The 20,833-nt window shown below is 54.6% G+C and overlaps 1 protein-coding gene across 5 annotated transcripts in view; it reads left to right on the top strand.

Moving 5' to 3' along the window:
* Nucleotides 1-18,916, top strand: part of Lingo1 (leucine rich repeat and Ig domain containing 1) — a 179,411-nt gene extending 160,495 nt beyond the window's left edge. For 3 of the 5 annotated variants that reach the window (XM_029481939.1, XM_029481938.1, XM_029481940.1), the window contains one exon: nt 16,067-18,909. In XM_029481939.1, coding sequence (XP_029337799.1) covers nt 16,079-17,923 — 1,845 coding nt within the window. In that variant the 5' untranslated portion in view covers nt 16,067-16,078 and the 3' untranslated portion in view covers nt 17,924-18,909. Of the gene's footprint in view, nt 1-84; nt 308-1,449; nt 2,312-16,066 lie in introns of those variants that run through there. The other 2 variants (XM_029481937.1, XM_021172264.2) reach the window with 2 other exon arrangements.
* The last annotated feature ends 1,917 nt before the right edge of the window (nt 18,917-20,833 follow it).

The following is a 20,833-nucleotide window of genomic DNA, read 5'->3' as shown; positions in this document are numbered from 1 at the left end:
CCACTGGTTTACTCAGCCCTGGAAAGCCATTCAAATTCCCTTTCCACGGTTTACAAGCTGTGTGACCGTGGCCAAGTCACGTAACCTTTCCGAGCCTGGGGTTCCTGCTCTTTATTTTCAGGGGAGTAGTAGTGCCTCTTCCTGAGGTTGGAAGAAGAATGTAAGATGCAAGGAGCATCACTGACACCTGCGGGGAAGGGGCTCTAGGTAGGCCTGAGATATGGACATAGACAGAAGGCAGGAATGTCCCAAGCAGTGGTGTGCCAGTGAGGCTGAGAGGTATCCAAGATCGGTTCCGCGGGAACAGGTTTGTGCAACTCTTTGGACTCTGTGTGTAAGGCTGGTCTGTGGAAATCAAGACAGTGCTGGGGGGTGGGAACTTGAAGCTGGCCTCTCCAAGCCAGCCAGGTATCTCCGAAATGTCAGTCTGGTTCCTTGGAAGGAGAACGAGGCACTGGGAGCGGGATCCTTGCCCACCCCAGAAAGACACAGGCCTTGCTTGCGCTGGTCTCTTCCCGCCCTGCTCAGCTTCCTTCTTTGCCTGCCTACAAACTATCGGGAGTGCTGAGGTGCTAATGGGGAGAAGGGAACTCTGCCTTGTGGTGTCTTCATTGATGGTTATTCTAATCAAGTTGGCATGGTTTTAAGGGGCATCTGGCTTCAAGCAGATTTGGAAAGAGGTGCAGTAGATAGATATGAGGTACCAACGGGTTGCCTGCCTACACCGCAGCCCTTGCCAGGCCACCCTGCCAGGCTAGTCTCTGATCTGTGGCCCAAGAAGAGTTTGGGTCTCTATATAAAGGTCTTATTCTGTGGAGCCATCTGAAGATGTGGTACCCACCAAACTCGGTATTTATTTTAGGGAGTTAGATGGTAAATAGCTAAGCCCAGACCGAGGATCTATACTGCCCTCTGCTGGTCACTTGGTAGAGTGCCACCGTCCGGAGCCTGGCAGATAGGCCTGCTGCCCTCTGCTGGACAGGAAACCCGACGGGGTGGGGACTGGGATGCTAAAGCAGATTCTAGACCTGGCCTCCCGGTAGACCCACTTAGCCAGCTCGGCTTCCACATCCCCTTCCTGTGCTTCCCGGCGGTCGGCCTCGCCCTAAGATCCTTAGGAAGTGGTGGTGGTGGTGGTGGTGGTGGTGGTGTGTGTGTGTGGTGGGGGGTGTCCTGGACATTTCGAGAGGAGGGGTCAAGACCTGACCCTCCTCAAGCTGTCCTCTAAACAACCGTGATCAGGTTGGGGGGGGGCTGTCTGTCCACGTGCGTGTGTCGGTCCACACGGCAGTATGCAGTGACCCCAGTTAACACGTGTGAACACACGCGCTCACATGCACACGCATGTGGCCAGAGACAATCAAACGCGAATGGGTGCACGCACTCTGGGAAGACCGCGGGCTGGGCTGGCTTAAGACTTGCTGGAGCCTGGGACCCAGAGGGGCGCTGCGTGGTGCAGGGCGGGAGCGCGGGGGCGCCGGCCCGGGAGCGTTCTTCGTCTGCGCCCCGCTGCCACTCTCGCTGCGCCCTGGGCGCTGGGCAGCTGCTGGGGCGCTCCTCCATCTTCGTCCGGTTCTCTGAAAGAAGGACCCCCACCCAGGTTTTGCGGCCGCGCCTTCTCTCTCCACCCCCGCCCGGCTCCAGAGCTCGCTCACTAGCTCCCTCCCTCCCTCTCNCTGTCCCTCCTCCCTCCCTGGCTCGCTGCTCGCTCCTCTCGCTCCCTCCCCACGCCGCGGCAGAGCGCGGAGCCCGAGCGGGAGCCGGCGCGGGAGCCGGAGCGGGCGGCAGCTCAGGAGGCGGCCGGACCTGGACCCGTCCCGGTCCCGGAGCGCGCGGAGTCCCCACCCGCGCCGCTCGGGCCCCTCTCCCGACGCGGGGCTCAGAGCAGCATGCGCGGCAGCTGCCCACCGGCCCCAGCCCTGGCCCCGGCCCCGCTGCAGAGAACGCCCGGCCTCGACCCCGGCCCCAGCGGTAGAGGCGGTGGCGGCCGCTCCCGGCCGGCCCGAGGGACAGAGCCAGGCTCCGGGAGCCCGCGACACTCGTCCTGAGAGCCCCGGCTCCTCAGCCCGCTACGGCCAGGGCCTCGGCCTCCGCCCCCGACTCCCGAGCTCCTGCCCTAGAGTCGACTGGGCTCCCGCCCGCGTGGGACAGACAGACGGACAGCCAGCCCTGCGAGGGCGCGTGGACCGGGCGGAGGTGTTGTAGGAGGAGACCGAGGAGGGGGGCTGGGCTGGGGCTGGGGCCACGCCGGCAAGAGAGACATGCGATTGGTGACCAAGCCGAGCGGACGGACAGCGCGCCCGAGATGCAGGTGAGCCCCTCCGTCTTGGCCGAGCCCGAGTCGGCAGCCCTGCGGCGAGTGCCGCTGGGAGCTGCTGTCGGCCCAGGCTTCACCCTCCTGGGGCTATGTAGGGCACCTTGTACCGCCCAGACCCCCTTTGGGGTCGCAGGCCTGACCCTCAAGTTTCAAATGATTTTCCCATTTCCGTTCCGCTGGTCCTAACAGATCCCTGGTTGGCAGGCTGGGACCCGTGGTCAAGGAGAGATCCCTACCATTCCTTTCCATTCCTGCCCTGGTGCCCCCTAAATCATCCTCCCATTCTGGGCAATGGTCACCCAAGAGGATATATTCTCTCAGCCCTGGGTGAGTCTCTTTCGGTGGACCAGAGACCACTCCCCAGCCCTGGCTAATACCCTTAAGCTTGAGGACACAGCTAGCAAACAGTTTCTCCCCAGGCTCTAGGATTGCCCCTCTCTCCACAGGAACCCTGTCAGCCTCTTTCTGGCTCCTTTCTCGCTCCTCCTGGATGAAAGGGAGGTGGAGGGCGGAAGAAAAGGGAGGGGGGAGTCCAGTTGAGGAAGACCCAGGAACCTTCGGGGCTCCCCTTTGTCTTCGTTCAGCCGGGCTTCTCACCTCCTCCTGCCCCACTTTTCATTCCTAGGGAGATGGGTGGGAAGTGGGAGCCAGCTGAGAAGGGGGAGGTGAGGAAGGAGCCTCCTGTGTGTGTGTCCCCCCCCCAAAACCCACCGGGTGGGTTTTGGGCTTCCTGCCCTCTAAGACACCCAGATGTTTCTTTCTGGGCGGGTCCCACTTTGAGAAGGGGAGGGGCCAGGCAGGTAGGCAGTCCCCTGGGTCTCTTATTGCTGGGGTCCCTGACCAGCCCCTGACCAGCTCTTGTTGTGGCGGCACCTCCCCTTTGTTCTCAAATGCCCTGTGGTGGGTGGTGTGGCGACTGGGGCACATGGAAGATGGGAACAGCTATGCCCTGGTGGGTGGGAGTGCAAGAGGCCTGCGGTGGGGGCAGGACCATCTGGGCCAGCCCCTTTCTGCCAGCCCAGCCTTTCCTCAGTTCTTGGCTGGGCTTGGACAGGCAGAGGGCGCCCAGCTCTCCTGGTTCCCGGCTCTGGGCTCAGCCCTGCTGGCCATTATGCCAATGACTTTAGTACGGGCATCGGTGCCAGGGGAGCTCGAGGGCACCAAGCCGGCAGAGAGCCTGGGGTTTCCCTGACCTCACAGACTACTAGTGAGGGGCGGGGGATGTTCCACTGCTCCTGGCCTTTTGTCCTTGTGTGGGCCAAGAGGGGTGCAGAGTCCTCAGCCACTGGGAGGATGTTGGCACCTGGTTTGCTAGGAGGCAAGATGGGGGTGATAGAAAGGAGAAGCGAAGAGAGCATCAGAGCCACACTGAAGGTGCTAGGGAAAAGGCACATGGTCTCAGAAGGCCCGAGGGCAACACCCAATTGCCTCAGTCAAAGAAGGGCAGGACCCCCACACCTGGTGCAGCTCTTGGCTCTGTGCCCCTTCCCCATCCCTAGCTGAAGTGTGTATGAGATGGCCTTGGGTAGGGCTCCATCAAGACCCTGATGCTCCCTAAACCTGGAGCAAGTGAGGGTTGGGAAGCAGCTTTTACCAGATGGGTGTGTGCCTCACGCTGAGGTTTGATGCTTTGTGAGTGGAGGGATCCTGCAAGACTGAGAAGAATGTAGAGAGCTGTCTACCTCTCACGATCCTCTTTGATCCTCGGGTGTCATCTTTTCCACCTGTCTCTAAACATCCATTCCCTACACTAGATAATTGTCTGTTTGTTTTTTATTTTTGAACCCAGAATTCTAGAGGACCAATGCCCTCCTCCTCCCAGAATGAGCTGTTGCTTAGCAAAAAAGTTGAGCAGAACCTGTGCTCTGATAGCCTAGCTGAGACACTGTTCGGTGCCCGTGAAACTAGAAAGCTGGCCCTGTAAGCTAGAATCTTGGTCTGGCTTTTCTGTGTGTGACATTCTTCTTTCTTCTGTTCCCACCACTTCTTCCCCATATGCCTAATAGTCTCTTGACTTGGTCTAGCATCCCTTCTTTAAAGGCCCTCTCCTTCCAAAAACCTCCCTTAGCTGCTCTTAGTACACGCAGCTCGAAGGAACCACAATGGTTTTACAGATGATGGCGTAGCAGCCCATTCATTCATGCGTTTATTCTGAACATCCTGGTGAGCTGCCTGCTTGGCTCCCGGATAGACCTTGTGGATTACCCTGAATACCTAGGCAACCCTCTGGACGTGGGAAAGACACCATGAGGCCTTAGGACCTCCTGGCAAGGACAACCTGGAGGGGACATAGAGTCCTTAGCTGCAGGAATGAGCAGAGCTGAACGTGCACTAAAAATGCCCCAGGTAGACTGGAGAGAGCCAATGCAGAGTGCTCCAGAAGTGGGCGTTTCTCTGTGGAGCTGGCGGGGTCAGGCTCTTAGGAGAAGATGGCTGGTTGAGTCCCGAAGCAGCATCAGGCTTTGCAGTGACACGGGAATTGGGGGTTTCTAGAGTGAGGAGGCTCTCTGAAGGAAGCTTTGAAAAGGTGGGGTCATTTCCAAACACATTTGAGGCCTCTTGGTTCCAACCTCTGTGTGCAGGGATGGATAAGTGCTTATTGTCGAGTGCCGTGGGCCAATAACTGCTCTGCTAAGTATACAGCGACCCCCGTGTCAACTCACTGTGAGAGTGGACCCAAGAACCAGAGGCCCGGTTCAAGCCTGAGCTCCACCACTGCCTAGTTCTGTGACTTTGGGTAACTTACTTGATCTCTCTGAGCCTCTATGTCCTTCCCAGTAAAGTGGAGTTAACTGTGGTATCTACCTCAGTGGAGGTGGTGGCAATTAACTGTGCTGACACAAGCAATGAATGCACTTAGACCCGTGTGGAGCGCACAGTGAGTGCTTAATGAGCACCAGCTACTCACAGTTTATATCGGCGATGCGCTTCCGGTTTTCTCATTGTAGGTGGTACTGAGATGTGGCTTTATAGCAGAGAAAACAACCAGAAGGGTGGGTGGTGTGACCTGTCGAAAGCCCCCATCTTGGAGGCGTGAGCTCACTCTAGAGTGTTCTCCTGACCGTGGGTAGCAGCTGTGCTCACTGGTCCAGGCCTAGCCTGTTAACTTGTTGATCTATGCATTTGTATTAATGATAGTAGTACTTGCCAAGGCTCAGTGACACACGCCTGCCACCTCAGCACTCAGGAGGCAGAGTCCGGTGGATCTCTGTGAGTTTAAGGCCAGCCTGGTCTACATAGTAAGTTTCATGCTAGCTAAGGCTATACAGTGAGACACACACAAAAATAATAAAACAAAATAAATCGTAGTAGTGCTCGTGATAACATAGTAATCACATGATCCAACTCTCCAACTTCAGCGCTCGGACGTCTCTTCTTCCCGGGTTCTCCACACCTTGCCCTCGGCTCCTTTTGCTGAGACAGTTACCACCCTGCATTATGTACCTATGTTTTTCTTACCTCTTGCATTTGGAGCTGAGGCTGTAGCTCAGTAGTAGGACACTTGCTTAGTATGCATGATGCTCTGGTTCAATTCCCGGCACCAAGATAAAATAATCTATTTAGCTACATAAGAACTCTGGCAGTTTTAGTTATTTTTTAGCTCTCTATAAAACATAAACAAATACAGTCCTCTGCAACTGACTTTTTCCATTCATTATCACACTCTTGCAAATGATAGTGGATGTTCAGCACCCATTCATGTTTCCCTGATGAATTTGGTTGTCATTTGAATGTAACACAGTGTATTCCTGGCCCTCCTGTTGATGAGCATTTGGGCTTTACTCTTTCTGGCTCTTATTGACACTGTTGCCACAAACCCCCTCTCCCTGTCTCTGGAGGCAGTGTGGGAAGTGCCCTGACCTGTTGGGCTGCAGGATGTGTTCATGTTCAGCTTTCTTGGGAACTGTGCCAAGGTGTTTTCCAAATTGGTTGGGCCACTTCATGCCCCCCTCACAGGGGGCGGCTGTTCCCGCCGCTCCCCATCCCCAGAAAACTCCACACTGTCTGTCGGCTGTCTTGATTTTTTTTCTTGATTGAATGAGTGTAAAATGGGATTTCATTATAGCCTTGATTTGTGTTCCTGGGATTCAAGGTTTGTAGTGTGGGAAGGGGGGTTGGGGCAGGCAGCATCCAGTGTGGGTTGGGTGTTCACTCCGTGGTTGTTCCTCCTCCCCCTGTACAAGTCAGTTTCCTCCAGCATGGGGATATTATCTGTAAAAGTTCTGAGCTTGCATGGGCAGGAGTGGTGGAAGGGGATGACCCCCCAACACACACACAAGGAACTGGAAATGAAGGCAGAGCAAGCCTTATATACCTGTGCAGCAAGAACAAAAGGAAAGCTATTCTGGGAGACCCAGTGTCTGGGTGCACTTCAGGATGAAAAGGGATGTCCTGGCTCAGGAGGTACAGGGAGCCTGTGCTCAGCTCTCTGAAGACCCCCTGAAGACCCCCTTCCTGCACCCTGGCATTGGCATGAGGCCTGGCACTGGTGGTAACAAGAATGTAGTGGCCAAACTGCTGGATGAAACAGATGTGTGATCCAGCATTGACAACTTCCTAAGGAGCCCTCTCTGATCGCTCTTGCCCATGCAATAAATGAAGGATGACCGAGCAAGATGGCTCCTGGGTATCCAAGGGTCTCTAAACCACAAGGCCCACCAGGGGAGCTAAGAAGCCAGGTGCTGACAGGCTAAGTTGGAGTAACTTCTCTGCCAGCCTGGTGTACCCACAATTGATTTCACCCGCCTTCCCGCCCAGGCCTGGGCCCCTGGAGCTGGTTAGAGACAAGCGCCAGGGCTGGCAGAATAATTATGCCTATTTCATGTGACACCCAAATTGATTGCCGCCAGGGTGACATTACCAGGGCATTGTTCCTCATCTCCAACCTCTTATTACATGTTATTAGGGTGTGTGGTGTGTGTGTGTTTTTCTATTTTTTTTCCATTTCAGGGAATTAATCTCTCCCTGCCACCTCCTCTGCTGTCCTCTGCAGAGAGTCACTATTGGCCTGGAAAGGGGGCAGGGGCCTAGCCAGCATCCCTTTTCTATGTGGTCCTGAGCAGGCCTGCAGATACAGCTGGGGACCTGGCTATCTCTAGTCCTTTGGCTTAGATCCAAGATGTAGATATCTCAGAGCCAAGAGAGGCTGATGACATACAGCTTCCAGAAAGGCTTGAATGCATCCTAACACAGGCTGTTCACAGTGAGGCCAGGGCAGGCTGCTCACCCATCTCCCTTTCGTCTGGTTCCACCCACAGTCCTGGCTCAGCCCTCTGCATCAGCCATGGACACTTGATACCTTCAGCCTGGACATAGTTCTTAGAGATTTGCAGTGGTTCTCACCTCATGTGGACTTGTGCAAGGGCAGCTTGGTGGTTACCCAGCTGTGCAGGGCCCAGCATTCCCTGTGTCTGACCAGAGGATCTATCCCTGGCATGAGCTCGGTTTACCATGTTGGAAGAATGGGCTTTTGCAAGGGACTGGTCAGGACCCAGCTGAACAGAGAGGGGCTTGACCAGCCAATGCTAGGAAAAGTGTGGTATTTTTATTTAAACTTTGTCTAACCGTGACATAACTAACCCAGCAGATCTTGCCTTATGAAGTATCAGGGTTTTGTCCCCCCCCCCCTTTTGTAAAGCACAAATATCCAAAACCATCGCTCACACGTGACCTGGTGCCACCATAAGATATATATACAGCCACACTGGAATGACAGAGAAAATAACTGTGGGTGTACAAAGAAGATAACAGCTTGAGATAGTGGGCAGCCCCTGGCACTCTAAGACTAAATTTCCTCATCTGTATGGTGGTCTCCTCTGGATTCAGACTAGCTCAGGGCCTTGACCTGACATCCCAAGCTCACTCTGCTCATCAGTTCAGTGGGGTTGATACACTGAGGGCCAGTGAGGCCATGGTGCTTAGTATGTGCTCAGCATAAACGCCTTTCTTCCATCTTCATGAGCTCTCTGTGGCCAGCATGGTGAGGCAGCATGAAGTCTTCCAGCACCTTTGCAAATGGAGAGATTATGCTCTCAAGGGGCAAGAGTGCTTCAAGATTTGGCAGATCAAGAGAAGACGAGGTATAACAAATCCCAGCTCAACCCCTTGTTGCTGTGTGACTTTCAGCAATGATATGACTTTGCTGTGCCTCAGATCCCTGATCAAGAGAACAGGGATAAGTATACCAGCCTCCTAAGCAGAACAGGGATAAGTATACCAGCCTCCTAAGCAGAACAGGATAAGTATATCAGCCTCCTAAGCAACTGTGAAGATAGCACCAGTTGACTGGCTGTGTGAGAACTACTCGCTTTGTCTGTATGTTTCGTAAGAGACTATAGGAGGTGAGGCAGAGTTTAGACTCTCCAGAGTTCCTACCGTGCTGCGGCCTTGAACAGATTCACAGTACCTCTCTGTGTTTCTGACATTTTGAATCACTCTATATAGTCTTGGGTGGCCTGGAACTGTGTAGCTCAAGCTGTCCTCAAACTCACAGAGATCCCCCTGCCTCTGCTTCTCAAGTGCTAAGATTAAAGGCGTGCACTGATGTACCTGTTTCCAACTTTCTACCCACAGAATGGTGTAATAATTCCACCTGTCTCGATGGGTAGCTATGGTTTCCGTAGAAGGCCTCATGCCAGGGGCCCTCTATAGGGGTAGGGGGCTTCCTGGCCACCATCACCATGTTGACCAAATTGCTAGCTAACCCCAATCCCTGCTGCTTCCCCTCCACTTTGGTCTGCTCAAATCTGTGGATCTATGCCCCTGTCTCTCTCAAGGCTGGGACCTCCGCAGATGGTGATAAGCCGGCGCATCTTGAGAGGCCCCAGGGAGTGAGCAGATGGAACAGGAGTATTCCTGCTTCAATGGAGGACAGGGTAGAGGGTTTCATGGGTCCCTTTCTGTCCCTAAGAGCAGGGATTGGCATCTCAAAGCAGAAGAAGGGTCACATGGAGGTCACCTGACTTTCCCAAGTTTCTCTGTCATTACGTCATATAAACCTGGCCAGCATCTCTTCACCTAGGGGACAGCTCCCATTCAAGAAAGGAGTGCTCTCTGTTGAGGCAGGCCCAGCACAGGTGACCCTGTAAAATGAGTGGCAAGCTCCAAAAGCCATCCAGTCCTCTCCCAGGATCACACAGCAGGATGAGGTACCCTGGCTGGAACCCAGGATACAGCCCATGAGCCCTTGGTCACCATAGTTGACTTTCTCCAGGTCCTATATATAGAAGCCTTTAAACACTAAGATGCTTTGACAATTAAAATTCATAATTTATCCCACAAATGGCCTGAGGTTGTGGGCTTGCCGGAAGGCTGGCAGTTCCTGGGACAGGCTGTGCTTGAGTGGGCAGGGGCCTCTCTCTCCCTTGCACTCAGGGGCCAGATGCTTGCCCAGAGCAGCCCAGGGAGTTCAGGACAGCCAAGGTGCCTGGAGAATGGCCTGACCTTCCTTCACCTAAAAGGTTGATAGGTAAGCAACCCCGTTGGTATTCTCCAGCCACAGGTCAGGTAAACACATGAGGGAAAAGACTGAATTTCTCAGGGTGCCAGAGAGGCAGAGCTGGTGGCACTCAGCCAGGTGATCCCCCCCCCCCACACACACACACACATTGGTGTACTCTCTCTGCGTCACACATAGATACTGGTATTTTCTGTGTGTGTGTCACCAACTACCCGTATGCACATACACCCTAGGAACCTAGCAACTCTTTGCCAGAATCAAGAGCCAGAAAAAAATAAAGAATTATGCATGACAAAGGACGTGACCTCAATTTTCTTCCAGGTTGATTTTTCTCTCCTGTTGGGGGTAGGGGTTGTAGCTAGGGGTGAGTACCAGCCAGAAGAGGACACAATGGGCTGTTTCAGCCTGCCAAGACAGCACTTCTTTAGCAGTTCAGTCTAGTTGCTGATCCTCCTCTCAGAGGCCCCTCCCCTGTGCCCAGGTGGCCTGCTCCTGGGCTCTCAGCCTAGCCCTGCAAACTAACAGTACATTCCCCCATTAGCAGCTCCCTCTTTAAGCCATTATCAGCCATTCGCACCTCGGCAGGGATGAGTCAGGACAGCCAGAAGAGAGTGTCTTAGAAGGAGCTCAGGGACTGGGCCAGGATTTGGGGCATGGGAGCCCCAATGGGAGTCTCCGGTGCTTTCAGATCGACCTGGCTACCAACCACCTCCTCCATCCTCCATCCTCCATCCTACTCCTCTGCCGTTCCTTTTCTTTTCCCAAATACCTGCTTGAGCCTAGACTAGGTGTTGGAGCACAGGGTTGAACCTTATGCCTAGTGTTTCAGGAGCCATCCCCACCCACAGTGGTGTGATTCTTTGACTAGTTGAGGTGGGAGAGGCTAGGGGTACAGAGATGGATGAAATCCAACTTAGCAATTTTAATCTACGGGCCATAGGGAAAGGGAGAAGCGGGGAGACCTAGGAGTAGTGCTCCAGAGCAGCTGCACAAGAGCAGAGCCCCCACCAGCTGGGTGATGAAAGCCTGGCAGACTGGACATGGGGGAGAGGGACCAACAGGTAGCTGTGGAGTGTCTTTAAAGGGTACTATACTACCCAGCCGCTTGGTCCCAGATGCCAGTGAACAGGTGACATGCAACTAGCACTGTCATGCTGTAACAGAGATGCAGAGACACTGAGGCTGAAGACAAAGAAAGGCCCCAGCAAGCCAGCAACTGGGAGCAAAGCTGCCTTGAGAGGCCCAGGCTCTGCCTGGCTTCTGCTCCTTGGTGACTGAGTCCCCCCACTTTCTCATTAGCCTCTGTCTGCTCATCTGAAAATGGTTAGCTGATCAAATCCACTGCAGGGGTAGTGGTGAGAAGAGGGTAGGTTTGCAGGCCCCAGCCTGACAACCGGATGCCATACAATGTGAGGTAGAGGCCAGACACATGGTTTCCATGCAGGCTACACTCACTGCTGATGTATTTTTCAGGGGTTTCACCGTGTTACTCTGTCTGCTCTAGAACTGACTCTGTAGACCAGGCTAGCCTGAAACTCACAGAGATCTGTCTGCCTCTGCCTCCCTGGTGCTGGGATTAAAGGCACGCACCACCAAGCCTGGATCTCTCCCTGACTGTTGCTACTTCCCTGTCCCTGTGCCCATCTGTCACCCACCACCTGCTTGTCCTTTTGCCTCTCTGACCCATCCTATGAAACCCCATGTGACTCTCTTATGCCATTCTCTCTTCTCCTCTTCCTCTCCCCTGTGGCCATTAGTAAGGCTGAGTACTCTAGGGAGTCCTCTAGCCAGCCTGCCAGCTCTACTCTGCCACGGACACAATGGCGAGAACAGTGGGCTTCAAAGCAATGTGCCCAGAAACCCAGGGGACTACCACCCCTGTGGAATGCTGAGTGGGAACACCGTGAGGTACCGACAGAGAGCCCAGCATCCCCAAGCCTTCCACCTATGTTACAGATCATCCCAAATGAGGAGAGACTTGGGTCCAAACAGGGGCGTGGGTTCACAGGCAGCCAAGAGGAGAATCACTAAAGACATGCCAAGTGGCCATGTACTACAAAAGCTAAACACCTGCACATGGCTCTCTGAGGACCAGCAGCCTCTAGCTTCCCTAGGCCACATTATAACAGGACCCTCATGTGTGACTGTGCACACGTACACAAACACACACACACACACACACACACACACACACACACACACGGTAGCTGGCTCTCCCAAGACCAGCAGACCCACTAGAGGGACAGAGTGCTGCTGTCTCTTGGCTTTGTGGCCTCATGCTGGCACAAGTGACTTCCTCTCCTGCACCTTGGTTTCTCAACTGTAAAATAAGTGTGAAATGCCCCTTGAGGTCCCTGGCTCCTGGTTTCTGAGACCAGTGTGGAAAGCTCCACCCATGCAGCCTACAGCTGCTGTTCTCAAGTGTCAGCCCCTCCACTTTTCTCACAAGATTTGTGAGCCTGGCTGGGTGCTGTACCCAGGAGCCACCAAACACTGACTATGAGACAACATGTCCCCAGCCCCCACCCATGAGGAATCCCACACCCTTTCCTCCACCAGCAGCTGTTCTCCCCATCAGAGTCCCAGTGTAATGGAGCTCCAGTCAGGGGAGCTGAGCAGCCCAGGGCTCACATAGATCCCTCCCAGCCCTGATGAAACATCCGCTCAGGTCTTCAGCCTCCTCTCTGTCCCCAGACAAGGATGTTTCACTGTGCATCATTTTGGGTGTCAGTTCCCCAAAATTCTGAAACCCAGTGTCTGATGGCCAGTGATGAGGGCTAGGAAGAGCAGGCACTGCCCAAGGCACCCAACAGGCTGGAGAGCTGCAAATGACCAGTGTTAGGCAGCAGTGTCTGAGCCAGGCCATGCCTACCCGGGACATTAGGGAAGGTGTGGGCTGTGGCTGGCAACCCTACTGCAGGGAAAGTTTAGAGCCTCATTTTGAACTACACTGATAACTCAACTGTTCCCCAGCCCCACTTTGGGGAGGACTCAGGCTACTTACTGCAGGGTCTGGGCATCATGCCCTGGGCACTGCTATCCCCTGCCTGCCACCTGCCTGTCTCTGACGTTTACTTTCTTTGTATTTATTGTTCCAATTTTGAATTCTTGCCCTCAGGAGAAGCCCTTCAGGGGGCAAGGATCCGAATTAAAGCACTGATTAAAAAGCATAAAGCACCCTGAAAAGTGTAGGAACCACCTTGGACTGCCTGGTGACGAGTTACACACTGCCCACTCAGCAGCCTGGTGACCCCTCAGATATGGCCCACCCCCAACATGTTATACGGACACACCCGGTAGGAGCATGAGTCTCGGAGCTTACACTCAGCACTCTCTGCTGCTGCTGTGCCGGGATGGGCAGGTACTCTAGCCTCTCAGCGCTTCGGTTTCCCTACCTGTCAGGACAACCACCTGTAAAAGACAGAGGGTGGCAGGCTGGGGAGATAGGCCAGTCTGTAAAATGCTTGCCACACAAACATGCCAAGTACAGTGGTGCTTACCTGTAATGCCAGTGTTGGGGAGATAAGGATACGGACCCCCAGAGCTTGTTGGCCAGCCAGTCTAGCTGAAATAGGAAACTCCAGACTCAGTGAGAGATGTGTAAGGTGAAACGTGAGAGAGGAAGCCTCCTGATGTTGACCTCTGGCCTCCTCATGCACACGTATAAACATGCACTCACACATGTGTGGTCACACACAGAAGAGGCGATACAGAAGATGTGAACACATCTGACCTCACAGCGCATGGCCCGCTGTTCTGTGGCTAACTGCCTGGCTTGGTGCGGTAGCTCTATAGGGCAAGGCTGCCCAGCTTTTCCATCAACATTTTTAAATCCCCCAGGTTTCATTGTTCAATGGGCCTACCTCAAGGTCAGCCCCGGCAGAGGGGTTTCCATTCCCTATAGCAACTTCCTCTTGATCGCACGTTGCCTCTCAGTGTGTTCTTGGGCAATTCACTATGGCAGGTGAGACAGCCTCCACTGCTGGGACAGTGGCAATGTGACCCAGAGTTGAACATACATCACGTGGTGGCTGGAGAGCTGCCATTGGCTGAGGCGCTGGGAATGTTTCCCACTTTGTTCAGCTGCCAGAAAGCTCTCCCTGCTTTTTCTTATACAGGGCATCATGGCACCACCCTAGCTGCTCTTCCTCCTCTTTTCTTGCCATCCTCTTTCACCTTAACTTTTCTCTCAGTCAGTCGGACTGTCATTTGGAATGAAGTGTGACACACCACAATCACACGCCACTACTAGGAAGAATCAAGCGTGTCTGTGTTGTAGGCAAGAGATGATATCTGAGTGACTCATGGATGACTTTGTCAGGGAAGTGGTCTTTGGGGCAGATGGTTGAAAAGGCATCTGGTACAGCTCTCCAAAAGGAAATGGCTTAGAGACCGGGTGTGCAGGACCAAGTGGGGACAGTGTGTGGCTTTGCGGGTTGGGAAGGGATGCGCAGATTCAGATGCTGTACACATGTGCATGGGCGTTTGCCAACATCTGGGCTCCTTACTCTGCTCCCTTGTTCAGCCTCTTCTCTCCTAGGCTAGCCCAGGCCTGAGACAGATGCTAAAAGTCCTATTTACCTCCTGAGGTCCCCAGCCTCACACCCACACCAGCCCCAGCTGCTGGCCCAATTACTTATTGATCGCCTGTCAGGATGTTTGCTTTTCTGGTGGGTCACTGGAGCGTGTGTGACTGTGGAGAATGGTCCTGTGGGGGCAGGGTAAGGAGAGGCTCAGACAGAGAAGAACCCGGAGAGAGAATGAGGAGGAGGGAGGGGGTGGGTGACAAAGCCCTTGGGGATAACAAAACTGTGCAGATTCCATAACATGTCAATGACACCATGAGTTCTCTCTGGTTAATCAGTCACTTAGTCGATCAACAACCAGGAAGTACCTGTCAGTTCTTGAAGACCAGTAGAGCATTTGAAAGTGTGTGGAGCCAGAGCGTCCAATCTACATTGGTCCCTACTACTGGTTGAGTGACAGTAACAGTCTCTCAGAGCCTCAGTTGTCTTACCAGTTGGCATGGATGACAACTATGATAAATTGTGACTTGAGGGCAGATACTGTGTCAAGAGGTGAGGAAGAGCACAAATTGGGCACAGATAGGACTCTCACGCCTGGCCTCTCCATTCCTGGTAGGCTACACAGAGCCATGAGTATAGGGCATTATGCAGCAGGACAGCCCACTAAGGCCAGCGGCAAGGGTGATGGGCAGCAGAGGGTTTTTATCCCACTGGTGGCAGAGGCTGCAGTAGAGCATTGCTTTCGTCCATCCCTGAAGACCTCTTGGTTCCTACCCACCCCATCTCCAGGCCAGTTCCCACAGGGGAGCAGAAGACAAAGCAGGCACCACTAGGCCTGGGAGAGCTCTGCAGGGCCAGCTCCTGGGCACCGCTGCTCACTCCACCTGCAGCCTCCGGCAGTTCCCACCCCATCTCTCTGTCGCCTCCCACCATGTCTTAGGACCCTTCTTTCACCAGCCTGGCACACTCAGTGGTACAGTATGGGTGGGCACCTGTAAGACTGTCTGTCCTGGTCTCAGAGGTCAAACCATTAACTCCAAAGTTGCCCAGTGGTGGGAAGAGGTAATGGAAATCCAGAGAGGCGAATGGGCAGGACTTCTGAAAGGGGCAGCCTGCATCTTGTGGCTCAGGAAAGTCTCAGGCTTAATTGGGTCTTCCAGCCTGGGTGTCTGCAGTCTAGAGAAATGACATGCTATGAAGAATGGCAGGGTTAAGGCCAAGAAGCAGGAAGCACTCATGTCCTAGGTTGAGTAGCTGATTCCATCAGGGCTAGACCCTTGTAGAAGAGGTGGTCTAGAGCTCACAGGACCCAGAGAACCCCAGGCCGGAGGCTTTCTGACTGGGTCCTGCTTGTGGATAGAGCCCCATCCTGGAGCAGATTTTGGTGCCTTTCACAGGTACCCAGGGCTTGCAGAGCACCCAGGACTCAGTGGCAGAGTTGGGTAGGAGTTTGATGGTGTCTGGCAGGGAGATTGGATCCAGTTGTGTTCTCCCTTCCTCCTCAGGGCTATTTTCTGAAACCTGGCCTTTAGCCGTTTGATCCTCTGTGAATTAGGGTGGCTCACCAAGGCTGGCTTTATCCCGGAGGAAGCCCTGAGTGAGTTGAGACTTGGAACATGCCTACAGTGACCTGCCTGTGAACCCTAAAGGAGATGGCACTGCCCCTCCTCCGAAACCTTTCCATCTGGGATGGGGATGGGGCGGGGTCTATCCAAGCACTGCCTGCTCATTGCCACCTTTGTCCTGTGCTTGCTTCCGCTGCAGGTGAGCGAGAGGATGCTGGCAGGGGGTATGAGAAGCATGCCCAGCCCCCTCCTGGCCTGCTGGCAGCCCATCCTCCTGCTGGTACTGGGCTCAGTGCTGTCAGGCTCTGCCACAGGCTGCCCGCCCCGCTGCGAGTGCTCAGCGCAGGACCGGGCCGTGCTCTGCCACCGCAAGCGCTTTGTGGCGGTGCCCGAGGGCATCCCCACCGAGACTCGCCTGCTGGACCTGGGCAAAAACCGCATCAAGACACTCAACCAGGACGAGTTTGCCAGCTTCCCACACCTGGAGGAGCTAGAACTCAATGAAAACATCGTGAGCGCTGTGGAGCCAGGCGCCTTCAACAACCTCTTCAACCTGAGGACTCTGGGGCTGCGCAGCAACCGCCTGAAGCTCATCCCGCTGGGCGTCTTCACCGGCCTCAGCAACTTGACCAAGCTGGACATCAGTGAGAACAAGATCGTCATCCTGCTAGACTACATGTTCCAAGACCTATACAACCTCAAGTCGCTGGAGGTCGGCGACAACGACCTCGTCTACATCTCCCATCGAGCCTTCAGCGGCCTCAACAGCCTGGAACAGCTGACGCTGGAGAAATGCAATCTGACCTCCATCCCCACGGAGGCGCTCTCCCACCTGCACGGCCTCATCGTCCTGCGGCTACGACATCTCAACATCAATGCCATCAGGGACTACTCCTTCAAGAGGCTGTACCGACTTAAGGTCTTAGAGATCTCTCACTGGCCCTACCTGGACACCATGACCCCCAACTGCCTCTACGGCCTCAACCTGACATCCCTATCCATCACGCACTGCAACCTGACAGCCGTGCCCTATCTGGCAGTGCGTCACCTGGTCTATCTCCGTTTCCTCAACCTTTCCTACAACCCCATCGGTACAATCGAGGGCTCCATGCTGCATGAGCTGCTGCGGTTGCAGGAGATCCAGCTGGTGGGCGGGCAGCTGGCCGTGGTGGAGCCCTATGCCTTTCGTGGGCTCAACTACCTGCGTGTGCTCAATGTCTCTGGCAACCAGCTGACCACCCTGGAGGAGTCAGCCTTCCATTCGGTGGGCAACCTGGAGACGCTCATCCTGGACTCCAACCCACTGGCCTGTGACTGCCGGCTGCTGTGGGTGTTCCGGCGCCGCTGGCGGCTCAACTTCAACAGGCAGCAGCCCACCTGCGCCACACCTGAGTTCGTCCAGGGCAAAGAGTTCAAGGACTTTCCGGATGTGCTCCTACCCAACTACTTCACCTGCCGCCGGGCCCACATCCGGGACCGCAAGGCACAGCAGGTGTTTGTAGATGAGGGCCACACCGTGCAGTTTGTATGCCGGGCAGATGGCGACCCTCCACCAGCTATCCTTTGGCTCTCACCCCGCAAGCACTTGGTCTCGGCCAAGAGCAATGGGCGGCTCACAGTCTTCCCTGATGGCACGCTGGAGGTGCGCTACGCCCAGGTACAGGACAACGGCACGTACCTGTGCATCGCAGCCAATGCTGGCGGCAACGACTCCATGCCCGCCCACTTGCATGTGCGCAGCTACTCGCCTGACTGGCCCCATCAACCTAACAAGACCTTCGCCTTCATCTCCAACCAGCCAGGCGAGGGAGAGGCCAACAGCACCCGCGCCACTGTGCCTTTCCCCTTCGACATCAAGACGCTCATCATCGCAACCACCATGGGCTTCATCTCCTTCCTGGGCGTTGTCCTATTCTGCCTGGTGCTGCTGTTTCTATGGAGCCGGGGCAAAGGCAACACAAAGCACAACATCGAAATTGAGTATGTGCCCCGGAAATCGGACGCAGGCATCAGCTCAGCTGATGCACCCCGCAAGTTCAACATGAAGATGATATGAGAACGGGGCAGGGTGGGGGCGCAGGGACCCCCCACCCTCGGTGGAAACACTGGGCAGGGAAGGTGCCTGGCTGCTGCCTTCCCACCTCCTCCCTGCCCTCCTCACACACTCTCCCCCTCCCCACACTCGCCTCGCCCTCACCGCCTGCCCTCCTTCTACCAGGATTTCAGAAGGCCAGGCCTGAGGACCCCACCTGCACAGGGGCCAGAGTTGACAAAGCCGACGAACCAACACGCGGCAGAGTCAATAATTCAATTAAAAAAAAAGTTACAAACTTCCTCTGTAACTTGGGTTTCAATAATTAATGGATTTTTATGAAAACTTGAAATAATAAAAAGAAAAAACTATTTCCTATAGCTAGTCGGAATGCAAACTTTTGACGTCCTGATGGCTCCAGGGCCTTCTTCCAACTCAGTTTCTTGTTTTTCTCTTCCTCCTCCTCCTCTTCCTCCTCTCTCTTCTCTTCCCCTGTGGGGAGGGATCACTCAGGAAAACAGGGAAGGAGATTCCAGCCCCACCCTCTGGCCCACTCTGCTGGGCGCCATTTGGAGCCATGGGTGGCAGCTCAGCTCCAGGCCCAGCTCCAGCTGTTTTTTTGGCAGGAAGTAGGGGAGGGGATAGGACTGCCCAGGGGGGATGGGGTTTGTCTGCTGGATGTCAGGCAGCACTACCAAGAGGAGGTGGGGGCCAGGCTCGGGTGTGGCTGAAACTGGGATGGGCTGGGGTCCTCCTGGGGAACAGCACGGTCAGTGGAAAGAGTCAGGAGCCAGAGGCAGGCCGATTCCTCTCCTCTGGTCCCAGCTCTGCTGCTCACTGTTGTGTGACCTCAAGCAGGTCGCTGGCCCCTCTTGGGCCTCAGTCTCCACATCTGTACAAATGGGAACATTTATCCCTGCCCTGCCTACCTCACAGGGCTGTTGTGAGGAACTGATGAGATGATGTATGTGAAACACTTTGTAATCTGTAAAGCGCTGTGCACATGTGTGTGGGTGACTGCTCTCATTATGGTCATTATTCTCTCACCGTGGGATGGGATCCCCATGGGGTCAGGGCTGGGGAGAGACAAGGGCAGCTCCTGGGGCTCCTATAGGCTCCTCCTAGGACGATGGCTGGGCTGGAGAACATAATAGATTCTTCTACCTCTGACTGGGAGGCCCCCTAGATGCCAGCTTTGGCCTGGACATGTCCAAAACTAGGAGTACCAGCTCTCTCCAGGTCTTATCCACAAGTGTTTATTGAATATCTATGCTACTTCCTATGTACGGTCCTCAGGGCAGAAGGCCATTCTGGGGCACAGCCTAAACTGAGCCTGTCACCAGCTCTATCAGTCCTTGCACTAGGCCATGCTCTGAGCCTATCCTGGGTTTAGCAGGGGTCTCTAGAGTTTGGGTCTGGGACCTAACTACCCGTGAGCAGGCCAGGAGAGCGAGACAACAGCCTCCACCTGGACCATACCCTGCAAAACCAATTCTAAATGTTCCCAGCTCAGCCGTGGAGAGGGTTGCCCTGGGCAACAGAGTGACAAGTTAGTGGTGGTTTGTCACTTTCCTAGAAAGCATCCTTGGGCCCTCTGTGAAAAGCTAACAGCAGCGCAGTCAACAGAGCTAGTTCTCCCTGCACCTTGTGTCTGTGGTCAGGAAGGACACAGGCCAGGGACTCTCCACTCCATGTTGGTGCTTTCTCTATGGACAGCTTCGGTTTGACACTACATAGGCCCGGGTGACCTGCCTCCCATTCATCCTCTGGCTAAGGGAAATCTACAGCGATACAGGGACCAAGGAGTACAGACCTGGCTGAGCGAGAGAGCAATAGGAAAACCTGTTCCCAGAGCCTGTAAACTGCCGGGATGCAGGGTGTCCAGTGGGCTCCCACGTCCATGCCAGGACCTGGGAGTGAGCAGCATGACTGGTGAGAGAGCCTGGAGTCAGCACTCAGTCCTTTACTCATTCATTCATTCACTCATTCATTCATTCCTCAGGCATCATCGTCATGGTTCCGCTCCAGCTTAGTTGATGTCCAAGGCTAGAGCCAGCCTTGCCCCGACCTGTCCTCCTAACCACTGGCCAGGACTGCCCTGGTTCTGGACATGGCTTGAGCCCCCTGGTGACCTCCTACAGGACTCCATGGAGATCCCTGGAGCTAAGGTTAGAAGGTGCTGATGTCCAAGGTCAGGTCTGAGTTCAAGTTCTAATTCTGTCACTCACCAGCTAGGCCTGACTGTCCTCCAAGCCGGTTTCCACCTGCAGAATAAAGATACTTTGTTTTTGAGTCAGGTCTCACTATGTAGCCCTACCTGGCCTGGAACTCATACATCCCCTACCTCTGCCTCCTGAGTACTGGGTTAGAGATGTGTGCCACCATGCCTAGCCTCCATCTGATTGCTTTTGCCGATGAGAAGGATCAGATGAGGTGTCTGTTGACTGGTACAGTGGTGGCGATGTTGATTGCTGTTACGTCCAGCTCTTGTGCACATACAGAAGGTGAGGACCAGGGATGCCAGTAATTTAATTGAAGCTGGTCAGCCTTCAAGTGACAGGACCAGGGTCTGCTTCCAGGCTCTCAGAGCCACAGCCTTCTCAGCCTGGCCCAGGGCTTCTCAGTCAAGCAGGATGTAAGAGATCTGCATCCAAGATGTTAGTCATGTTGTATGAGGCTTCAGGAACCCTGCCGGCCTGCCATCTCCTGAGCGGGACCAGAACCCAGACCCTCTGCTGTCCAGTCTGGAGGCTGAATTAGTACAGCCTTCTTCCTCTCTGAGAGGCTGTGGACTCAATCTTTGGAACACCTCGGGTGCCGCTGAAAGGGCCAAGGCGCTAATTTACTCCTGGCTACTGGGTCAGAAATGGTTCTCACTGAACTCAGGGACATCAGAAAATTCTTACGGTGTTGTCAGGTTGGAAAATGTCAGTT

The sequence above is a fragment of the Mus caroli genome, chromosome 9 (genome assembly GCF_900094665.2).
Source record: "Mus caroli chromosome 9, CAROLI_EIJ_v1.1, whole genome shotgun sequence".
NCBI classification, from domain to species: Eukaryota; Metazoa; Chordata; class Mammalia; order Rodentia; family Muridae; genus Mus; species Mus caroli.
This window is presented reverse-complemented; position numbering and strand designations above follow the sequence as displayed.